This window comes from Ornithorhynchus anatinus, chromosome X1 (genome assembly GCF_004115215.2).
Source record: "Ornithorhynchus anatinus isolate Pmale09 chromosome X1, mOrnAna1.pri.v4, whole genome shotgun sequence".
Lineage (NCBI taxonomy): Eukaryota > Metazoa > Chordata > Mammalia > Monotremata > Ornithorhynchidae > Ornithorhynchus > Ornithorhynchus anatinus.
In genome coordinates this window covers 107,130,903-107,151,576 of record NC_041749.1, presented here as the reverse complement: position 1 = coordinate 107,151,576, position 20,674 = coordinate 107,130,903, and the positions used below count along the sequence as shown (strand labels likewise).

Here is a 20,674-nt window from a genome sequence, read left to right as displayed (position 1 = left end):
GAAACATGCAAGACATGTTTCTTGCCCACAAGAGTTTACAGTCTAGAGGGGGAGACAGACACTAAAGTAAATTATGGATATTTACCTAAGTGCAATGGGTCTGAAGGCTGGCGTGCAGGGTGACTATCAAATGCTTAAAGTGTACAGATCCAAATGCAGAGACAACGCAGAGAGGAAAAGGATTAGGAGAAATGAAGGCTAAGTCGGGGAAGGCCTCTTGGAGGAGATGTGATTTTAATTAAGGCTTTGAAGGTGGGGAGAGTAATCGTCTCTCAGTTATGAAGAGGGAAGGAGTTCCAGGCCAGATGGAGGATGTGGGCGAGAGGTTGGCTTTGAGATAGATGAGATCGAGGTGCAGTGAGTAGGCTGGCGTTAGAGAAGCGAACCTTAGAGGCTGGGTCGTAGTAGGAAATCAGTTAGGTAAGGTAGGAGGGGGCGAGCTGATTGAGTGCTTTAAAGCCGATGATAAGGAGTTTCTGTTTGATGCGGAGGTGGATGAACTATCACTGACGGTCCTTGAGGAGCGGGGAGGCGTGGATTGAACTTTTTTTTATTAAAATGATCTACTAGAGTGGGGCGAAACAGGAGGCATGGTTGTCAGCAAGGAGGCCAATGCAGTCAGTAGACAAGGTACAGGATAGTAGTAGTCAAGGGATAGGGTAAGTGCTTGGATCAACATGGAAGCAGTTTGGATGGAGAAGAAGACAGGTTTTAGTGATGTTGTGAAAGTAGAACCGACAGGATTTGGTGACGGATTGAATAAGGGGGTTGAATGAGAGAGATGAGTCCAAGGATAATGTCAAGCCTTGTAAGACTGGGAGGGTACTGGTAGTGACTACAGTGATGGCAAAGACCCGGGAGGACAGATTTTGGGTGGGAAGATAAGGAGGTCTGTTTTGGACATGTTAAATTGGAGGTGTTGGGACATCTAAGTAGTGATGTTCCGAAGGCAGGATAAAATCAGTCAGTCTAATCCTGGCTCTGCCACTTATCTGCTGTGTGACCATGGGCAAGTCATTAAACTTCTCTATGCTTTAGTTACCTCATCTGTAAAACGGGGATTGAGACTGTGAGCCCTATGTGGGGCAGGGACTGTGTCCAATCCTGTGCCTGGCACATAGTAAGTGTTTAACAAATACCATAAAACAAAACAAAACAATCAATCAATCAATGATATTTCCCTTTTTTTCTCTGCTGGGAAGGTCTGAGGGGGCCAGGAAAAGATGTAGCAGACAGACAGAAGACTGCTCCAGACAGGAGCTCAGGCCCATACAGAGGTAGAGCCGGCTTTTCTGTCCAGTCAGTTTACTCTTCTATGGCACTCTCCCTCCCCTGCTGTTCTGAAAACCTTGTGTTTTGGATCCACATGTCTGTCCTCCCTCCATCCCTACCCTTGCTCCTAGAACAGAAAGTATTCTGTCTCCCAATTATCACTGAAATGTCAGCATTTCAAGGGCAGCGGAGACCTGTGTTTTACCTCTCCCATTGGACTGTCAACTCCTCAAGGGCTCCTTCCTCTAACCCGCCACCAGAGCCCACAGCCTATTATTCTGTGTGTGTGTGTGTGTGTGTGTGTGTGTGTGTGTGCTTCATCCCCAACAGAAGCACTGGGGGGGGGGGGGGGTACAGTGTCTGACACACACTAAGCACTTAACAAATACTATTATTATTATTATCATTTTTAAGTCTCCTTCTCCCAAACCAGACCACAACTCCCAAATGGCCTTCAGCCCATGATGAGCACCATCTTTACCACAACCATGGCCTGGTCTCACACACCAACTCTAAGGAGGGGGACCTAGTGGAAAGAGCACAGGATTGGGAGTCAGGAGAATTGGGTTCTAATCCCTGATCTGCCTAATAACAATAATAATATTTGTTAAGCACTTACTATGTGTCAAGCACTGTACTAAATGCTGGGGTAGATACAAGATCATCAGGTCAAACCCAGTCCCTGTCTCGCATCAGGCTCACAATCTGAGAGGGAGGGTGAATGAGTATTTTATCCTTATTTTACAGATTAGGAAACCAAGGCACAGAGAAAGTGAAGTGACTTGCCCAAGGTCACACAGCGGGCAAGTGTCTTGAATACAAAAATGGTTTAGTTCCAATGTACAGGCCAATCACCATATCTTTCAAACTGTAGGAAGTCCAGCTATACTCCCATCCTCATACTCCCATCCTTCTAGACTGTGAGCCCATTGTTGGGTAGGGATTGTCTCTATCTGTTCCCGAACCGTACTTTCCAAGCATTAGTACAGTGCTCTGCACACAGTAAGTGCTCAATAAATACGATTGAATGAAGTGTCAGAGCCAGGGTTAAAACCACTTACTTGTTGGGTGACCTTGGGCAAATCACTTAACCAGCATGGCCTAGTGGACGGAGCACAGGCCTGGGAATCAGAAGGCCCTGGGTTCTAATCTTGATCCGCCACTTGTCTGCGGTGTGAACTTGGGCAAATCACTTTACTTCTCTGTGCCTTAGTTACCTCATTGGTAAAAATGGAGATCAAGACTGTGAACCCCATGTGGGACGTGGACTGTGTCTAATCTGATTAGCCATATGGCACAGAGTAAATGCTTAACAGGCAGCATAAAAAAAATCATTCAAACCAACAAAAAAAACACCCTCTGGGCCTTAGTTTCCTCATCAGTAAAATGGGGATTCAATACCTGTTCCTCCTCCCTCCTAGACTTTGCGCCCCAGTGACCGTGCCTTATCTGATTGCATTGTATCTATCCTAGTGCTTGGCGCATAATAAGAATTTAAATACCACAACTGTTATTTTTTGTATTATAATTGCTATTATTAGTAATAATCATCATAATATTTAAAGAACCCAATCACCTTGCCCCCTCCTACCTTACCTCACTGATTTCCTACTAAAACCCAGCCCACATGCTTTGCTCCTCCAATGCTAACTACTTACTATATTTCAATTCTGTGTATCTCACCACCAACCCCTTGTCCACATCTTGCCTCTGGCCTGGATCTCCCACTCTCCTCATATCTGACAGACGATCACTCTCCCCACTTTCAAAGCCTTATTAAAAACATCTCTTCCAAGGGGCCTTCCTCAACTAAGGCCTCATTTACTCTTGTTCCACTCCCTTGCGCTAGAATTTGCACCCCGTATTCACCCCTCCCTCAGCCCTGTAGCACTTGTGTACATATCCATAATTTAATTAATTTGTTTATAATAATGTCTGTCTCTCCCTCTAGACCATAACTCATTGTGGGCAGGGAACAGGCCTAACTCTGTTGTACGCTCCCAAGGGCTCAGTACAGTGCTCTGCACACAGTAAGCTCTCAATATATATGATTGATTCATAATATAATATGACAATGACATTAACAAAAATAGTATGGCCCAATAAGGTCATGAGAAACCAGACTTGAGGGCGTAACAGAGGTGAGGGGAGAGAGAACCACCAAATTTGAACTGAGAGATGCTGAGGTTTCCTGGAGCTCAGGCCCCCACCACACCAGTTTCCAGGCTGTGAGGGCCAGGAGATGCAGCCCGATTTGAAAAACAATCAACGAGGAAAATTGCCTTTCTGGTGACGAATGAAGCCGGTGGGGGGTAGGGGAGAGCAAGAGGGAGAAATTATCCACAGGAGCCACTGAAGAGCGACAGCAGGCAGAGCTTCCCGCAGAAGCACCCGGAGACCACTTAGTTTCTGATCTTGGTAATAATGTTTTCTAGCCAGTGGACGGTGAAATCAAATCTTGCTCTGCCTCTCAGCCTGCCGCTCCCAACTCCCCACTTCTACCCATCCCTTCTCTCCAACCCCCAGCACGACTGTTTTTAGCAACCCAAATCCCACTGAGTAATCTGACACTTTTTTGTTGTTGTTGTTTTAAAAAGTCTCGTGCTCACCCAGAGACCCTCCGAAATCCCCTGGAGGGGACGCCTGTTGCCCCCCCACCCAACCGGTCAGTTGTGGGATTCTAGGTGGGTCCCTGACTCTCTCTGAACCTCGGTTTCTCTATCTGTCAAATGGGAAGGATCTCTACCTCCATCCCCTCGGCCCGCAGAGCTGCGCTGCAAACCGACGAGCGGTGTTAAGGGTAGCTGTGCTTTGAGACATCTGGGAGAAAGGCCCATATGATGTCATTATTCTTTATTTCTGTTTCCCAGGCTGATCCGGCCTGCCCAGTTATAACCACCTGGGTATTGACCAGACATGTTACGGCTGCCTCTGGTGAAGAGGAAAAAAAGAATAAATACAGTACTTGACTTGGTAGAGGGCTTTTTCTTTTCCCACAGGTCTTATTCCCACCTCCATCCTCTCATTTTATCCTCATGACAACCCTGTGAGGTGGGGAGAGGCAGGGATTATCATCCCCATTTTATAGATGAGGAAATTGAGGCCCAGAGCGATTAAATGGTTGGCCTGAGGTTTCACCCAGCAGGCCGATGGCCGAGCTGGGATTAGAACCCAGATGGGCTAATTCCCAGAGCCGACCCTTGCTCTCTCCACTAGATTGGGCTGCAAACACCTCCCAGTCATGGACCAGGCCTCTCCTCAATCCCAACTTCGGCTCTGGGGACCTGAACCATTTCTCAAGCATCTGAGGCCCCACTCCTGGCCTCCGAGATGGTGGTTAGCTTTCCTTGGCTGAACCGTATATCAATCCATCAATCAATGGTATTTATTGAGTACTTACCGTGTGCAGAGTGCTGTACTATGCACTTGGGAGAGTGCAGTACAACCGAGTCCAGAACGAGCTTACAGTCTCCCCGTCCAAGGAATCTGTTCCACAAATGACCCTTTGACAGGTCCCCCAGGATCAGGCGAGGCAGATGGAATTTGGGGAGGGGAGGGGGAACTGCAGGGGGCAGGGTCCATCCAAGCGGAAGATGACCGTCTTCAAAGAGGAACCTGAAGCCTCACGTCTCATTTTTCTAAAAACTCGTTCTGCGCTCGTCTCTCAAAAACCTCCAGTAGTTGCTCATCCATCCATCACCACATTATGCAGAAACTCCTCACCATTGGCTGTAAGGCAGTCAGTCAGCTCTCTCCATCCCATCTATCCTCGTTTCTCTCCCACTGCAACCCAGCCCGCACCCTTCAATTCTCCAACACCAACCTACTCACTGCGCCTCCATCTCGTCTCTCTCACCACGGGCACTCTGCACACCAACACCCTCCGGCCTGCAGCTCCCTCCCGCCTCATATCCAACAGACGATCACTTTCCCCATCTCCAACGTCCTACTAAAATCACATCTCCTCCAGGAAGTCTTCCCTCTCTGACCTCTAACAGAGCCCCAGCTTTGGCTGTCTGCTGTCTGGCAGTCCTTGGTATTGCGAGTGCCATGCAGTGTGGCCTAGTGGAAAGAGCCCAGGCCTGGGATGCAGAGGACCCGAGTTCTAATCTTGACTCTGTCACATGTCTAATGTGTGACCTTGGGCAAGTCACTTAACTTCTCTGTGACTCAGTCACCTCAACAGTAAAATGGGAATTAAAACCGGGAGCCCCACGTGGGACAGGGACGGTGTCCAGTCCGATTTGCTTGTATCCACCTCAGCGCTTAGTACAGTGCCCGGCATATAGTAAGTGCTTAACAAATACCACTATTATTATTATCATTATTGTTATTACTTAACCTCTCTGTGTCTTAGTTACCCCATCTGTAAAAGGGGGATTAAATCCTACTCCCTTCTACTTAGACTGTGAGCCCCATGTGGGACAGGGACTGAGTCCAACCTGATTAACTTGTATCTACTCCAGCTCTTAGAACAGTCTTTGGCACATAGTAAGCACTTGACAAGTACCATAATATACACTATATACAAGAAGGGACAGTTTTCCAATCTGCCCTTATCTCCCGCTCCACCTAGATCTGCTCATTACGGGCAGGGAATATGTCTGCTTATTCTGTTGTATTTTACACTCCCAAGCACTTAGTACAGTGCTCTGCACATAGTAAGCGCTCAATTTATCGATTGATTGATCCCTCACTTTTGACACTGCCACCTCTGACGCATTGCTCCAGACTTTTCTCCTCCTCAGACTCGAATGCCACATCCCAAAAGAAAGCTGTTAGGGCTCTGCTGAAATTGGGGCCAGACTCATCACAGATCATGGCATAGTGGATAGAGCATGGGCCTGGGAGTCAGAAGGTCATGGATTCTAATCCCAGATCCACCATTTGTCTGCTGTGTGACCTTGGGCAAGTCATCTCACTTCTCTGTGCCTCAGTTCCCTCATCTGTAAAATGCGGATTGAATAACTACGGTACTTGTTAGGCACTATGTGCCAAGCACTGTTCTAAGCACTGAGGTAGATACAAATAAGTCAGATTGGACACTGTAGCTGTCCCACATAGGGCTCACAGTGTTTATCTCCATTTTACAGAGGAGGTAACTAAGACCCAGAGAAGTGAAGTGACTTGCCCAAGATCACGCGGCAGAGATGTGGTAGAGTCATGATTAGAACCCATGACCTTCTGACTCCCAGGCCGATTCTCTATGGGAGCCCCACCTGATTTGCTTGTATCCACTCCAGTGCTTAGTACAGTGCCTGGCGCATAGTAAGCGCTTAATAAACAGCACAATTATTAAGTCACCTCACTTCTTGGTGCCTCAGTTTTCTCAACCATAGAAATGGAGAGAAGGTACTTGTTCTCCCTTCCCCTTAGACTGTGGACTGGGTCTAATCTGCTTATGTTGAATCTATCCCAGTGCTTAGTACAATGTTTGGCACAATTATGATGATGATGATTAATATCATTAATATGGAACACTGAGATGAAACCACAGAATCTGAAGATCAATGTCACCAGGTCATCGCTATGGGTGAGGAATGCGCCTACCGGCTCTGTTATATTGTACTCTCCCAAGTGCTTAATGCAGTGCTCTGCACACAGTAAGTGCTCTACTGCCCTCCCCGCACGCTCCGCTCCTCTGCCGCTTACTTCCTCACCATCCCCTGTTCATGCCTATCCCGCCGTCGACCCCTGGCCCACGTCCTCCCGCTGTCCTGGAATGCCCTCCCTCCTCACAGCCACCAAACTAACTCTCTTCCCCTCTTCAAAGCCCTACTGAGAGTTCACCTCCTCCAAGAGGCCTTCCCAGACTGACCCTCTGCTCCCTCTCCTCCCTCTCTGCCTCCCCTTCACCTCTCAGCTAAGCCTCCTTTCCCTCTTTTCCCTCTGCTCCTCCCTCTCTCCCTTCCCCTCCCCTTAGCACTGTGTTCATTTGTATATATTTTTATTACCCTATTTATTTTGTTAATGAGATGCACATCCCCTTGATTCTATTTATTGTGATTAAGTTGTCTTGTTTTTGTCCGTCTGTCTCCCCCGATTAGACTGTAAGCCCGTCAGTGGGCAGGGATTGTCTCTATCTGTTGCCAAATTGTGCATTCATTCCAAGTGCTTAGTACAGTGCTCTGCACATAGTAAGTGCTCAATAAATACTATTGAATGAATGAAAAGTGCTCGATAAATACCATGCGTTGATTGATTGGTTGATTGATCTTACTGCTCTCCTTTCCCTGGCCCGAGTCCTTCTGGAACAGCTATTTAAGGTTAGTGTTGACGGCACACTCTCCAAATCCCCAAATGGCTTCAGACCCCAGTATTGTGCATCAGGGAGCCGCAGTGAAACCCCTATAAAGTTTCCAGAGACCCTTACAAAAACTTTTGACACTATCAGTAGATCTGGACTCTGGAAATTGGTTTATAAATTTGACTGCCCCGGGAAGTTCATTTAAAATTCTGAGACTGCTTCACGGCCACATGACTGGTCATGTCAGAGCTGGGGGTTCCCTGCTTCAGTGATTCCCTGTCGCCGATGGGAAGAAACAGGGTGGGTGCGGAAGGCTCAGCCCCAGTCAATTTAGTCTCCGCAGCCACACCGGAGGATGCTGCAGGAGACCTGGAAGCTAGAGTGGAAATATGCCCTCTGCCCTTGAAGAAATACTTCCGACTCGACGGGCTTCGAGCATCATCAAGAGTCTTAGAGGCAGTCGTTCAAGAGTTCCTGGGAGCGGGTGATTGCACCCTGGAGGCCCCCAGCCAATTAGACGTGCAGAGGACTGTAAACTGCTTTGTAAAGTCGGCCCGGAGCGGGGTACCGACTGACCGTGGATCTGAAGAAACCTGAGGCCGGGTCCCATTGGGCACCAGGGAAGCCCTGCCCACAGCCAAGAGGTCTTTGTGGGCCACATGGAGCTGAATGCCATAGCTGGATTCGGTCACCTAGGTGGCCCACTGACCGATGATGCAACGATGGAGAAGGAAGCAGCTTGGCCTAGGCCTGGGAGTCAGAGGGCCTGATTTATAATCCTGGCTCCATCACTCATCTGCTGTGTGACCTTGGGCAAGTCGCTTTGCTTCTCTGGGCCTCAGTTCCCTCATCAGCAAAATGGGGATGAAAATTACGAGCCCTTTGCGCGAGAGGGACTAGACAATCTGATTATCTTGTATTTCCCCCAGCGCTTAGTAAAGTGCCTTGCACATAGTAAGCGCTTAACAAATACCACTATTATTATTATTAAAGTAGAAAATCGAATCAAGGAGGCCATTCCACCTTTGGGAGACTGACGTATTGAGTGTGGAAGCAGCATGAAGCTTGGCCTTCCAACCAACTCCTTCAATAGTTCCAACAGCTGCACTTACGGGCCGTTCTCAACATCAAGGGGCAAAACGGGATCACAGACACATAAGTCTTGGAACCAAGTCAGTTTAAGAGCATTGAAATAAACCTCCCCTCCATACAGCTGCACTGGGTGGCCATTTAAGGAGAATGGATGTCAGGAATTCACCTTAACAGCTGGAATGTGGTGATCTAAATCAATCACTGTGGTACTTATTAATAATAATGATGGTATTTGTTAAGCGCTTACTATGTGCCAAGCACTGTTCTAAGCATTGGGGTACATACAACGTAATCAGGTTGTCCCATGTGGGGCTCAGTCTTAATCCCCATTTTACAGATGAGGTAACTGAGGCACAGAGAACTTAAGTGACTTGCTCAAAGTCCCACAGCTGATAAGTGGCGGAGTCAGGATTAGAACCCATGACCCCTGACTCTCAAGCCCGTGTTCTTTCTATTAAGCCATGAATGCTTACTGCGTGCCGAGCACTGTGCTAGGCTCTTGCGAGAGAACAATACAGTCGAGTTGGCAGGCAGGTTCCCCGCTCACGAGTCGCTTACAGTCTAGAGGAAGCAAGGGCGAGAGGGAGAAATGTACTGAGGACAAAGTAGTGCGCATCATTTTGACATTTCGGATAAAAACTTGGAGACGACTGCAGGAGACAAACCAGTGTGGCACATTGCAATCCAGAAAGGAGTGGTTCTTTTCTAGAAAAAGTTTGGTTTGGATTGTGAGACTGAGACACAAAGGCAAAACACGACAGCTCAACAAAACATAGTCATTGTATGTGCACAGGGTGGATAGGATTGAAGGTTCCATATTAGCTTCTTCAGACACCCATGTACCCATAAGTATACTTTATTTGCGCACTTGGGTCTGTACTATTTAAGCACTTGATATTCACTTTCACCCCAGCCCCACAGCACTAACAAACAGATCCCTATACTCTCCTACTTTCCCCATCTGTAATTTATTTTAATGTCTGTCTTCCACTCAAACTGCGAGTTATTTGTGGGCAGGGATCATGTCTACCAACTTGTACTCTTCTAAGCGCTTAGTACAGTGCCCTGCATACAATACAAAGAAGCAGCATGGTCCAGTGGAGAAAGCACGGGCCTGGGAGTCAGAAGGAAGGACCGAGGTTCTAATCTCAGCTCTGTCAATTGCTTGCTGGGTGACCTGGGGCAAGTCATTTCACTGCTCTATGCCTCAGTTTCCTCAACTGTTCTCCTTCCTACTTATGACTGTAAGCCTCATGTGGGACAAGGACTATGTCTGACCTAATGAACTTGTACCTGCCCCAGGGCTTAGAACAGTGTTTGACCCATAGTAAGCACTTAACAAATACCATAAAATAAATATCATTAATTTATCTCCAGTGACATCATCTTTGAATATGAAGGACACTTATATAGCAGACATGCCACCCCCCCTCCCCCGACTCAACTTCCGCAAATCATGTTCCTTCTTTCTGCTAAATCCCTCCTAAGTAAAAATAATAATTGTGGTACTTCTTAAGCACTTACTATGTGCCAGGCAGTGCACTAGAAGAAGCAACGTGGCTTAGTGGAAAGAGCACAGACTTGGGAGTCAGAGATTGTTTGTTTTAATCCCGGCTCTGCCACTTGTCAGCTGTGTGACTTCAGGCAAGTTCCTTAACTTCTCTGGGCCTCAGTACCCTCATCTGGAAAATGGGGATTAAGACTGTAAGCCCCACATGGGACAACCTGATAACCTTGTATCTCCCCCAGCGCTTAGAACAGTGCTTGGCACATAGTAAGAGCTTAACAAATGCCAACATTATTATTATTACTAAGCGCTGGGTTGGACACAAGCAAAGCAGGTCGGACACAGTCCCTGCTCCACATAATAATGATAATAATGTTGGTATTTGTTAAGCGTTTACTATGTGCAGAGCACTGTTCTAAGCGCTGGGGTAGATACAGGGTAACCAGGTTGTCCCACATGAGGCTCACAGTCTTAATTCCCATTTTACAGATGTGGTAACTGAGGCACAGAGAGGTGAAGTGACTTCCCCAAGGTCACACAGCAAACAAGTGGCGGAGCCAGGATTAGAACCCATGACCTTCTAACTCCCAGGCCCGTGCTCTATCCACTACGCCATGCCCTGATTGATCACCCAAGTTAAGCCACCCCATCATGCACTAGTGGATTCTTCTGTTTATTTGCTATTAATTTATGTATTCCCTCATGCCTGTTATCTGCATGTAGTCTCTATTAAGTACTGTATAGTTGCCAACTATTGGTTAATTAAAATAATTGTGGTATTTGTTAAGCACTTACTACGCGCCAAGCACTGTTTTAAACTCTGACTCTGGGGTAGATACAAGATAACCAGATTGCACATAGTCCCGGTCCCTCATGGGGCTCACAGTTGGGGCTCTAATCCAAGTGGGTAGGGGCTAGGCATCTCCTCCAATTTCCCACAGAAGCTGTTTGGAAGCAGAGATGCTGCCTGCGGCAAAGAGATCAGGGAGCAGGAGTGGTAGGGGAGATTCTGGAGGGAAAGGGACTAGAGCCGGGGGTGATAAGGGTGTCCGTGAGAGACCCTGTTGTGTGTGTTTGGGGGGGGGGGCAGAAGGGGAAGGAAAAAAAAGGGAGAGGCCCAGAAAATGTATGTGACAAAAGGCGGGGGTGGGGCATTCTGGCCACAGAGCGCTTAGTACAGTGCCTGTCACATAGTAACTGCTTAAGTTTATTATATAAACTGATCGCTTCCCCTTATTCTTTTGCAGCAGCTCAGGGCAGTGACCCCCATCCTCAACCCCCAACCCAGCTTGTGATACTCAGCCCAGGGGTCAGCGGGGCCAGATTGGTTGGCAGGGCCCAGTCAGGGCCGAAGACAGCCGTGGGATGGACCTTTCTCTCCATGTCTCTGTCGCACCCCCTTCCCCTTCTCCTCCTGCACAAATCTTGGGCCCAGTCTCCCCGCCAACAAGAACAAGAGATAGAGACACGTGCCCCAGCACGGCCAACCCAGCTCCACTGAAACAAGCCCGGGCACTTAGGTTCGATCTCGGACCCCCAGACCGTTTCTCCGGCCCCGGCTCCACAACGTGACCTGAGCTCCAAGGTCGGGGTCGCCGCCCCCCCCCCCCCCCCCCCCCCCCGCTCCTAGGTCTCCCTCTTCCTTTGATAGTCCGGTTCCTCTCCCGGACCAGGAAGATCAGGGAAAGGGGACCACTGAGCCACCTTGGGCCATCCCACCTCCCAAATCCATTCCCGGGGACGGTCAGGATATCGGGGGAGGGGGCTGCTGGTCCGGGTGGCCCTTGTGGGGCGAAGAGACTGAACTTCCCAATGCTAGAAGCAGAGGAGTGAGTGCTTTCTGTCATTGCTGTAGGACATCCGAAGAGGGGAGGAGGGGAAGGGGGAAATCATCCTCTTTTTTTTTTCCAAATCCGGTTTCTAATCCCCGCCCCTCCCCATGATAGTGGCTAGCAAAACCTGGCCTCTTCGATTAAAATTTTCACCACACCCTCCCCTCGTACTCCCCCTTCCCACTGCACTCTCCTCCCACCCCCAAGGCTAGAACTGACAGGGAACATAACTCAGCTTCAGCAAAGAGGGCTGGAACCCAACCTAGTCAGAGAGAAATCAGCCTTTTTGCGGTGGCTCTCCAACCACCCCCCTTCCCCTCTCCCTTTCTTCCCCCCCTCCAAAAAAATCCCCGCTCTCCCCACCCCCCGCGTACCTGCCCAGCTCCCGGCCCACGGTGTAGAAATCGCGCAGGGCGGTGTCCCGGTGGGAGCCGTCAATCCAGTACTCGGCGCCGGGGGCGGAGGTGGGCATCCTGGGTCCCGGGGCGGGGGTTCTCCCCAGTTGCCCTCCCCCAGTGTCCCCCTTACTCGGGGCTCCGAATCCGCCGTCTGGATCGGGAGAGAGAGAAGGGCGGGGTGGGGGGGGGGGGGGGGGAGGAACGGGGACAGACAAGAGCGAGTGAGCCAGGCTGGGTCCCTCTGTCTCCTGCCTGCAAGTCACACCGATCGGGGTGGGGGTGGGGGGGCAAGGGGAAGGAGGAGGGGAAGCAGCGGTGCCCTCAGGAGCCCCCACCCCACCCCCAATCCACCCTGCATTGCTTACAACCCAGGGGAGGGGTCTGCAGATGGTCTGAGTGCTCGCCCCCCCCGCCACGCCCTTTCCCCTTTCCAGCCCCCACCCCCGGGGGAAGTGGGGTGTCTCACCTGAGTCAGACCCCTACTTTCCTCCGGCCCATCTCCCGGAATTCCCACGGGCGCCCTCCCCCCCACCCCCACCCCATTTCCAGGCACCTCCACTTTTTGCGGCCCGACAGCTGCAATCTCTTATCTTTCTCGCCCCCTCCCGTGACCTTTCCGAGAAAGTCCAGACCCCCTCGCCAAACCCCCTTCCCCTCCCTCGCCGCCGGCTGCTTCGCCCCACCTAGCGGCGGCCGACCCAGCCGGGAAAGGGGTTGGAAATTCGGGGGAGCGGGACGGGGGCATGGACCATCGGGTGTCAGGGGCTCCAGATCGGATGGGGCAGTGGGGGTCGGTGCTCCCCACCCTCGCCCCCCGCCGGGACTCTGTAGCTGTAGAACCAAGCTAATCATCTCTGCCTCCTCTCCTCCCTAGTCCCTACTCCCCTTAGTGGGGGCGATCGGATGCCATGGAGTCTGGTTCTAAAATCATTCGGTCGTATTTATTGAGCGCTGTGTGCAGAGCACTATACTAAGCCCTTGGAAAGTACAACCGAGACAATCCCTGCCCAACAGTGGGCTCACAGTCTAGAAGACTAATCTAAAATCGCCCCCCTCCCCCTCCAATTTTGCTTTCTGGGGGTACCAGAGCTGCCAGTTACGTGGGAGATGATGGGAACCGAGTGTCGTCGTCCCCACCCCAACCCCCGTTCCCAGCAGGGGGCTAAGCCGTCGTTGAAGCGCTCAGTACCGTGCTCTGTACACAATGAACGCTCAGTAAATACGATTGAATGAATGGACGAATGAATGTTCCCCACCCCCTGGCTGTCTGGCAGAACTTCCAGCCTCAGTTCATCTCCGGGGGTGGGGGGGGGTGTTCCATTGAGAACCAGTCAGTCAGTAAATCAATCAGTGGTATTTATCGAGGTGTGAAGAGCATTTGGGAGAGTACAATACAGCCAGTAGACAGGATCCCTCCCCTCAAGGAGTTTACAATCTAGAGGGGGAGACAGACATTAAAATAAATTACAGATGGGGGAGTTTTCTCTGAATGGAATTGGAAAACCCCCAGATCAGGTCTCTCTCCCTAGTTCAGCGTGGCTTAGTGGATAGAGCACAGGCCTGGAAGTCAGAAGGTCATGGGTTCTAATCCTAGCTTTGCCACCTGTCTGCTGTGAGACCTTGGGCAAGTCACTTCCCATCTTGGGGCCTGTTACCTCATCTGTAAAATGGGGATCAAGACTGTGAGCTCATGCGGGACAGGAACTGTGTCCAACCTGATCTGCTTGTATCCACCCCAGCGCTTAGTACAGTGCCTGGCACATAGGTAAGTACTTAACAAATACCATAATAATAATAATTATTATTAGTTCAGTCCTGTTTGCTTTCCCCCTCAAAGTCTCCTTTCCTCCCTCCCCACTCCTTCCCTATACTCACAATGAAAAGTTGGCCCCAATAGAAAGCCTGAGTTCTAGTGTGGCTCTGCTGCTGTGTGATCTTGGGTATGTAACTCAATCTCTCTGAGTCTCAATTTCTAATATTCACAGTCAATCGGGAGACCCTTTCCTGCCTTCAGGGGTAGAGCAAGGGGAGATGAGGTAACAAGCATAGAATGACTTTGAAGAAAGGGAAGGGGCCAGGGAAATCCATACACTTTTTTTTTAGTAATGGTATTTGTTAAGTGCTTACTATGTACCAGGCACTATACTAAGCACTGGAGAAAATACAAGTTAATCAGGTTGGACACAGTCCATGTCCCACATGGGGCTCACAATCTTAATCCCCATTTTACAGATGAGGGAACTGAGGCATGGGCATGGAGAAGCGAAGTGACTTGCGCAAGCTCACACAGCAGACAAGCGGCAGAGCCAGGATATGAACCCGAGGCCTTCGGACTTCCAGGCCCGTGTTCTATCCACTAGGCCATGCTGCTTCTCTACTAGGCTCTTGTCATTACTCTGGGTCCCTGCTCTGCTCCTGGACTGTTCAGATATATTTCTGGGACAGGAAGGGTACTTCATCAGACCTTAAACCTGGCCATCTTGGGACAGAACTATGGTCTGTCTAGCCTATGACTCTGTCACTGATGCCAGCACCAGGACCCTTGGAGGGCCTTTCTGGCCTCCCATTCATGGCCTAGTGGAAACAGCCTGGGCTTGGGAGTCAGAGGACCTGGGTTTTTGATGCCAGCTCTGCCACGTGACTGCTGTTTGACCTTGGGCAAGTCACTTCACTTCTCTGGGCCTTGGTTACCTCATCTGTAAAATGAGGATTAATGTTGGTATTTGTTAAGCACTTACTATGTGCAGAGCACTGTTCTAAGTGCTGGGTTATACAGGGAAATCACATTGTCCCACATGAGGCTCACAGTCTTAATCCCCATTTTACAGATGAGGTAACTGAGGCACAGAGAAGTTAAGTGACTTGCCCACAGTCACACAGCTAAGTGGCAGAGCCAGGATTTGAACCCATGACATCTGACTCCCAAGCCCATGCTCTTTCCACTGAGCCACAATTGTGAGCCTTATGTGGGGCAGGAACTATGCCTGACCTGCGTATCTTGTGTCTATCCCAGCGCTTAGTACAGTGTTTGGCTCCTAGTAAGCGCTTAACAAATGCCACAATTATTATTATTACTAGGGTTGGATCATTCAACATTCCTGACTATCCCCTCTACATCCCTGACTTTCCCTGTAGCACAGACTGCTCTTCCATGGATCTAGCCAAACCTCTTGTATATGCAGATATTTTCAGCTGTACACTTTCTTGTGTTAACACATTCCATCTGCTCACCTCACTGCTGAGTGAAGATGTGTTTCCATTGGTCTGTTTTAAACATGCCCCTGCCAGCTCACACAGGGGCCCCTCGACCTGGGGCTGTGGGATTTGGGGAACAATTCCACAGTTGCCCTGACCCACACCATTTATGATTTGGGTGTAATCGCCCCCACCCCCGCCACCCCCCATTCCCCAACTCCTCCAGAAGGATGGGGGAAAGGGACTCAGAGGAGGAAGAAAAGCAATTCAAGTAGCATTAAAGGACCACTCTTCTCTAGACCGCATAAGAGTTTCTAGAAGCCATCACTATCTTCTAGCTATAGTCAGGGCAGAAGGAAAATCCCTAGCACCCCCAAGAACCTGGGAGATCACCCAGTCCAGTCTCCTGCCTCCAGGGAGATGAACAGACAAATTACCCAGAGCAGGTGGGTGTCTGTCCTTTGTTTAAAGGGTTCCAGGGATCACCCATTCCAGTGCTTTATCTCCCGGTGACAACCCAGAAGTCTTTCCTAGTGTCCAACCATAACCTCTCCTGCTTCAGTTGAAGCCCATTTCCTCTTGTCTGGTCCTCAGTAGAGGTAGAGAACAGCCAAGTGGAAAGAGTCCAGGCCTGGGAGTCAGAGCACCTGGGTTCTAATTCCAGCTCTGCCACTTATCTGCTGTGGGACCTTGGACAAGTCACTTAATTTCTCTGTGCCTCGGTTCTGTCATCTGTAAAACGGAGATTGAATCCTCCTCCCTCCGATTTAGCCCCATGTGGAACAGGGTCTGTGTCCAACCTAATTCAATCATTCAATCAATCATATTTATCGAGCACAAATGTGTGCAGAGTACTGTATTAAGCACTTGGGAGACTACAGTATAATAGAGATGGTAGACACGTTCTCTCCCCACAGTGAACTTACACTCTAGAGGGGGAGATAGATATTCATATAAATAAATAAATTTTGCATATGTACATAAGTGCTGTGGGGCTGAGGGAGTGGTGAATAAAGGGTGAAAATCCAAGTGAAAGGGCAATGCAGAAGGGGGTGGGAGAAGAGGAAATAAGGGCTTAGTCAAGGAAGGCCTCTTGGAGGAGATGTGCTTTCAATAAGGCTTTGAAGGTGGGGAGGATGATCATCTGTTGGATATGAAGAGGGAGGGCATTCCAGGCTACAGGCAGGGCAAGGACAAGGGGTTGGCAGTGAAATAGTTTCACATTAAAGGGGCAAAGTGTATGGGCTGGGTTGAAGTAGCATATCAGGGAGGTGAGGTAAGAGGGGGCAAAGTGATTGAGTGCTTTAAAGCCTATGGCAAGAAGTTTCTGTCTGATGCAGCAGACTGTGGGCAACCACTGGAGGTTCTTGAAGATGGAGAAACATGGACTCAACAGTTCTATAGAAAAATGATCCTGACAGCAGAGTAAAGTATCGACTGGAGTGGGGACAGAGAGTAGGCAGGGAGGTCAGCAAGGAGGCTGATGCAGTAATCAAGGCGCGATAGGGTAAGTGTTTGGATCAAAGTGGTAGTATTTTGGATGGAGAGGAAAAGGTGGATTTTATCAATGTTGTGAAAGTTGAACCGACAGGATTTGGTAACAGGTTGAGTACATGAGTTGAATGAGAGAGATGAGTCAAGGATAATGCCAAGATTTGGGGCACGGGATGATGAGGAGTTCTGTTTCGGACATGTTAAGTTTGAGGTGTCTGTGGGACATACAAGTAGAGATGTCCTGAAGGCAGGAGGAAATGCAAGATAAACAGGAGAGAGATCAGCCCCAGAAATAAAGATTTGGGAATCATCTGCATAGAAATGGTAGTTGAAGCCATGGGAGTGAGTGAGTTCTCTCCAAGGGAGTGGTTGTAGACAGAGACTAGAAGGGGACCCAGAACTCAACCTTAAGAGACTCTCACAGTCAGCGGGCAGGAGGCGGAGGAGTCCACAAAAGAGACTGAGAATGGGTGGCCAGACAGGAGGAGAACCAGGAGAGGACAGTGTCAGTGAAGCCAAAGCTGGAAAATGTTTTCAGGAGATGGAGGTGGTAGACAGTGTTGAAGGCAGCTGAGAAGGTGAGGAGGATTAAGATGGAGTAGAGACCATTGGATTTGGCGAGAAGGAGATCATTGGTGACCTTTGAGAGGGCAGTTTCTGTGGAGTGAAGGGAACGGAAGCCAGATTGGAGGGGGTCAGGGAGAGAATTGGAGGAGAGGAAGTGTAGGCAGCAGGTGTAGATGACTCAAGGAGTTTGGAAAAGAATAGTAGGAGGGAGATAGGGCCATAACTGGAGGGAGGCATGGGTTAAGGGAGGGTTTTCTTAGAATAGGGGAGATACAAACTTGTTTGAAAGCAGTGGGGAAAAAGCCATTGGAGAGTAAACTGTTGAAGATGGCAGTCAGGGAGAGGGCAAGTGCTATCTTGTATCTACCCCAGTGCTTAGTACAGTGCCTGGCACATATTAAGCGCTTAACAAGTACCGTAACAACAACAACAAAAAAGATGTTCCTCCAGAGACTTGGAATTCTGTTCTCTCCCACCTACCGCTCAGCCTTAGCAGTAAGGCTGTATTACTTACAGCAGTATTGTAGCAGTATTACTTACTGTGATACTGTAATAGCACTTACGGTGTGCCTAACACTGTAACTAAGTGTTGGGAAAGAATATATGGGGGGGGGGGGTGTTGTTAGACAGGGTCTCTCAATCTAAGAATAAAAGGGAAGAGGGCACTGGTGACAGACACAAGGAAAAAAATTAAACAACCAGAGTCCAAAATCAATGTAAAAGATGAGGACAGATGAATGCAAAAATAAAATACAATAAAAACTGTAGGGTTCTGTGGCTCAAGGAGTAGAGTTTTGGGCTTCTCAAGGTCCAGTCTAATAGTCCCAGCCATGATGTTGGCCACGGCTGTGGCCTTTCCAACTGTCAACATTCTGTGGAGGTGGCACCATGCTACTGCCGCTGCTCATTGTTCCCGTGGAGATGGAGCAAGGCAGATGGGGAAGGAAGCTACAGGATGACATAATGGGGAGGTAACACGAGGCACCGTGGGTAATCCAGAGGTTTGGGAGGCCAAGGGGCAAGCTGCCGCTGTTTCTGTCCTCCCTGCCTAGATGGGGCAATCACTGTAGTATTTGCTAAGCCCTTACGCGTGCCAAGCACTGAGGCAGATGCAATGCAATCAGATCAGGCACAACCCCTGTCCCACAGTGAATTTACAATCTAAAGGGGAGAGAGGACAGGGATTGGAGAACAGGTATTTAATTCATCCCCATTTCACAGATAAGGAAATCAGGGCATAGAGAAGTGAAGTCTCTCCAGCAGTCAGGTGGAGGAGTCAAGAAGCTGCATGGTGTAGTGGATAGAGGATGGGCCTGGGAGTCAGAAGGTCATGAGTTCTAATCCCGGCTCCACCACTTGTCTGCCGTGCGGGCTTGGGCAAGTCGCTTCACTTCTCTGGGCTTCAGTTACTTCATCTGTAAAATGGGGATTAAGACTGTGAGTCCCATGCGGGACGGACTGTGTCCAACCCGATTTGTTTGTATCCACTCCTTAGTACAGTGCCTGGCACACAGTAAGCACTTTAAAAATATCACTATTATTATTGTTATTATTATTATTATTGTTCTTATTAATAACCCAGGTCCCCTGATTCCCAGACCCGGTGCCTTCCCATTAGGCCATGCCACTTCTCCAGGGCAGGTTGAGATCGAGGCTCCAGGATGACACAGTGGAGGCAGGGAAGGGCAGCATGCATTATCAGCAAAGTGGCTTGGCTACTGGGTGTTCTGGAAGCCTTCTCTTCCCTGAGCCAAACCCCCACAGTTCCTTCCACCTTTCCTCCTTGCCAAGCATCCAAGGCCTCGGAAAGAATTGGAGACCTACCCATCCAGCTGTTAACAGCTGCTCCTACCTGACAGCTTCAGTCAACCTGTGAGTTCCCTCTCCCTCCTCCCTCCTCCTCATCCCATCTTCCTTCCCAGCGTCCCAAGTCCCCAGCAGTTTGTCAGCAAATGTCGGAGGTGTCTCTGGGGGCTGGGGTGGCAGAGACAGGCTGGTCTTTACTATTCCACCTCCTCGCAGCCCCCCGCCTCTCCGCAAGCCCACCCGCCTGTTGTCTTCAGAGGAGCGAGAAATGATAACCGAAGGAAACCTGCAGCTGCACGCTCCGCAGTAACAGGGGAGATGAAAATAGAATCTGTTGTTTTCCAAAAGATGAAAGCAACTCAGCAGTCCAGGTTTCTGTTTCTGGAGGGATCCTGGGAGTCCTAGGGTTGGGAAGTTTGGGAGATAGGGCTGGGGGTGGTGGGGACCGGGTAAGTCATCTGAGATGATGCTCAAAACCGGTTGAGGATCCTACCTCAGGCTCACAACCTAGCTTTTCCTCTTGCCCTAGCTAGGGAGGAAGGATTAGAAGGCAGAGGACAGAGAACCAGTGATGTGAAAGTCACATTGCAAAGAACACACATTTACCAGCCTGCTCCCATCCCATTTTCTACCAGCCCAAGGGACTTCAGGGTTCTTTGTTATGGAAAGGCATTTGTAAGGTGGAGTTAAAGTCTAGAAACTTGTTCCTTCAAGGGGAAGGTAGTAGGAGATAATGACATTTGGGAAGCACTTAGGTTGGGGTGTAAGCACTGGGGAAAAGGTCCAGGGAAGTTGATTCGTCACTTTTGTACATATCTGCCATTTATTTATATTGTTTATTAATATTAATTATCAATGATTTATTTATATTAATTTATTTATATTAAATAAATGTCTGTCTCCCCCCAGACCATAAGCTCGTTGTGGGCAGGAAAAGTGTCCACCAACTCTGTTATATTGTGCTCTACCAAGCGCTTACTACAGTGTTCTGCATACAGTAAGCACTCAATAAGCACGATTGATTGATTCAGACAAACGTCATATCTGCCTCCTTGAGAGTTCCATCAAGGTCACTTAAAGGCTTATGGCAAGACAGGATCCCAAACAATGCAATATATGCATATTACCTGAATATTCAATTATTTATGCTGATTTCTTCTGATATTTCATCTTGGCATATTTGCTCTGCCACTTACCTGATTCTTTTTCCTACTGCATTAGAGAAGCAGCGTGGCTCAGTGGAAAGAGCACGGGCCCTGGAATC

The 20,674-nt window shown here is 49.2% G+C and overlaps 1 protein-coding gene across 3 annotated transcripts in view; it reads right to left on the bottom strand.

Annotated features, from left to right (window-relative positions):
• The window catches only part of LOC100076517 (calcium/calmodulin-dependent protein kinase type IV-like), a 70,080-nt gene extending 57,221 nt beyond the window's left edge, over positions 1–12,859 (bottom strand). For 2 of the 3 annotated variants that reach the window (XM_029051743.2, XM_029051744.2), the window contains exons 1-2: positions 12,815–12,859; positions 12,325–12,499 (exon numbers count right to left, since the gene is read on the bottom strand). In XM_029051743.2, the coding sequence (XP_028907576.1) occupies positions 12,325–12,422 (98 nt within the window). In that variant the 5' untranslated portion in view covers positions 12,423–12,499; positions 12,815–12,859. The remainder of the gene's footprint in view (positions 1–12,324; positions 12,500–12,814) is intronic. The other variant, XM_029051745.2, reaches the window with a different exon arrangement.
• Positions 12,860–20,674: the final 7,815 nt, after the last annotated feature.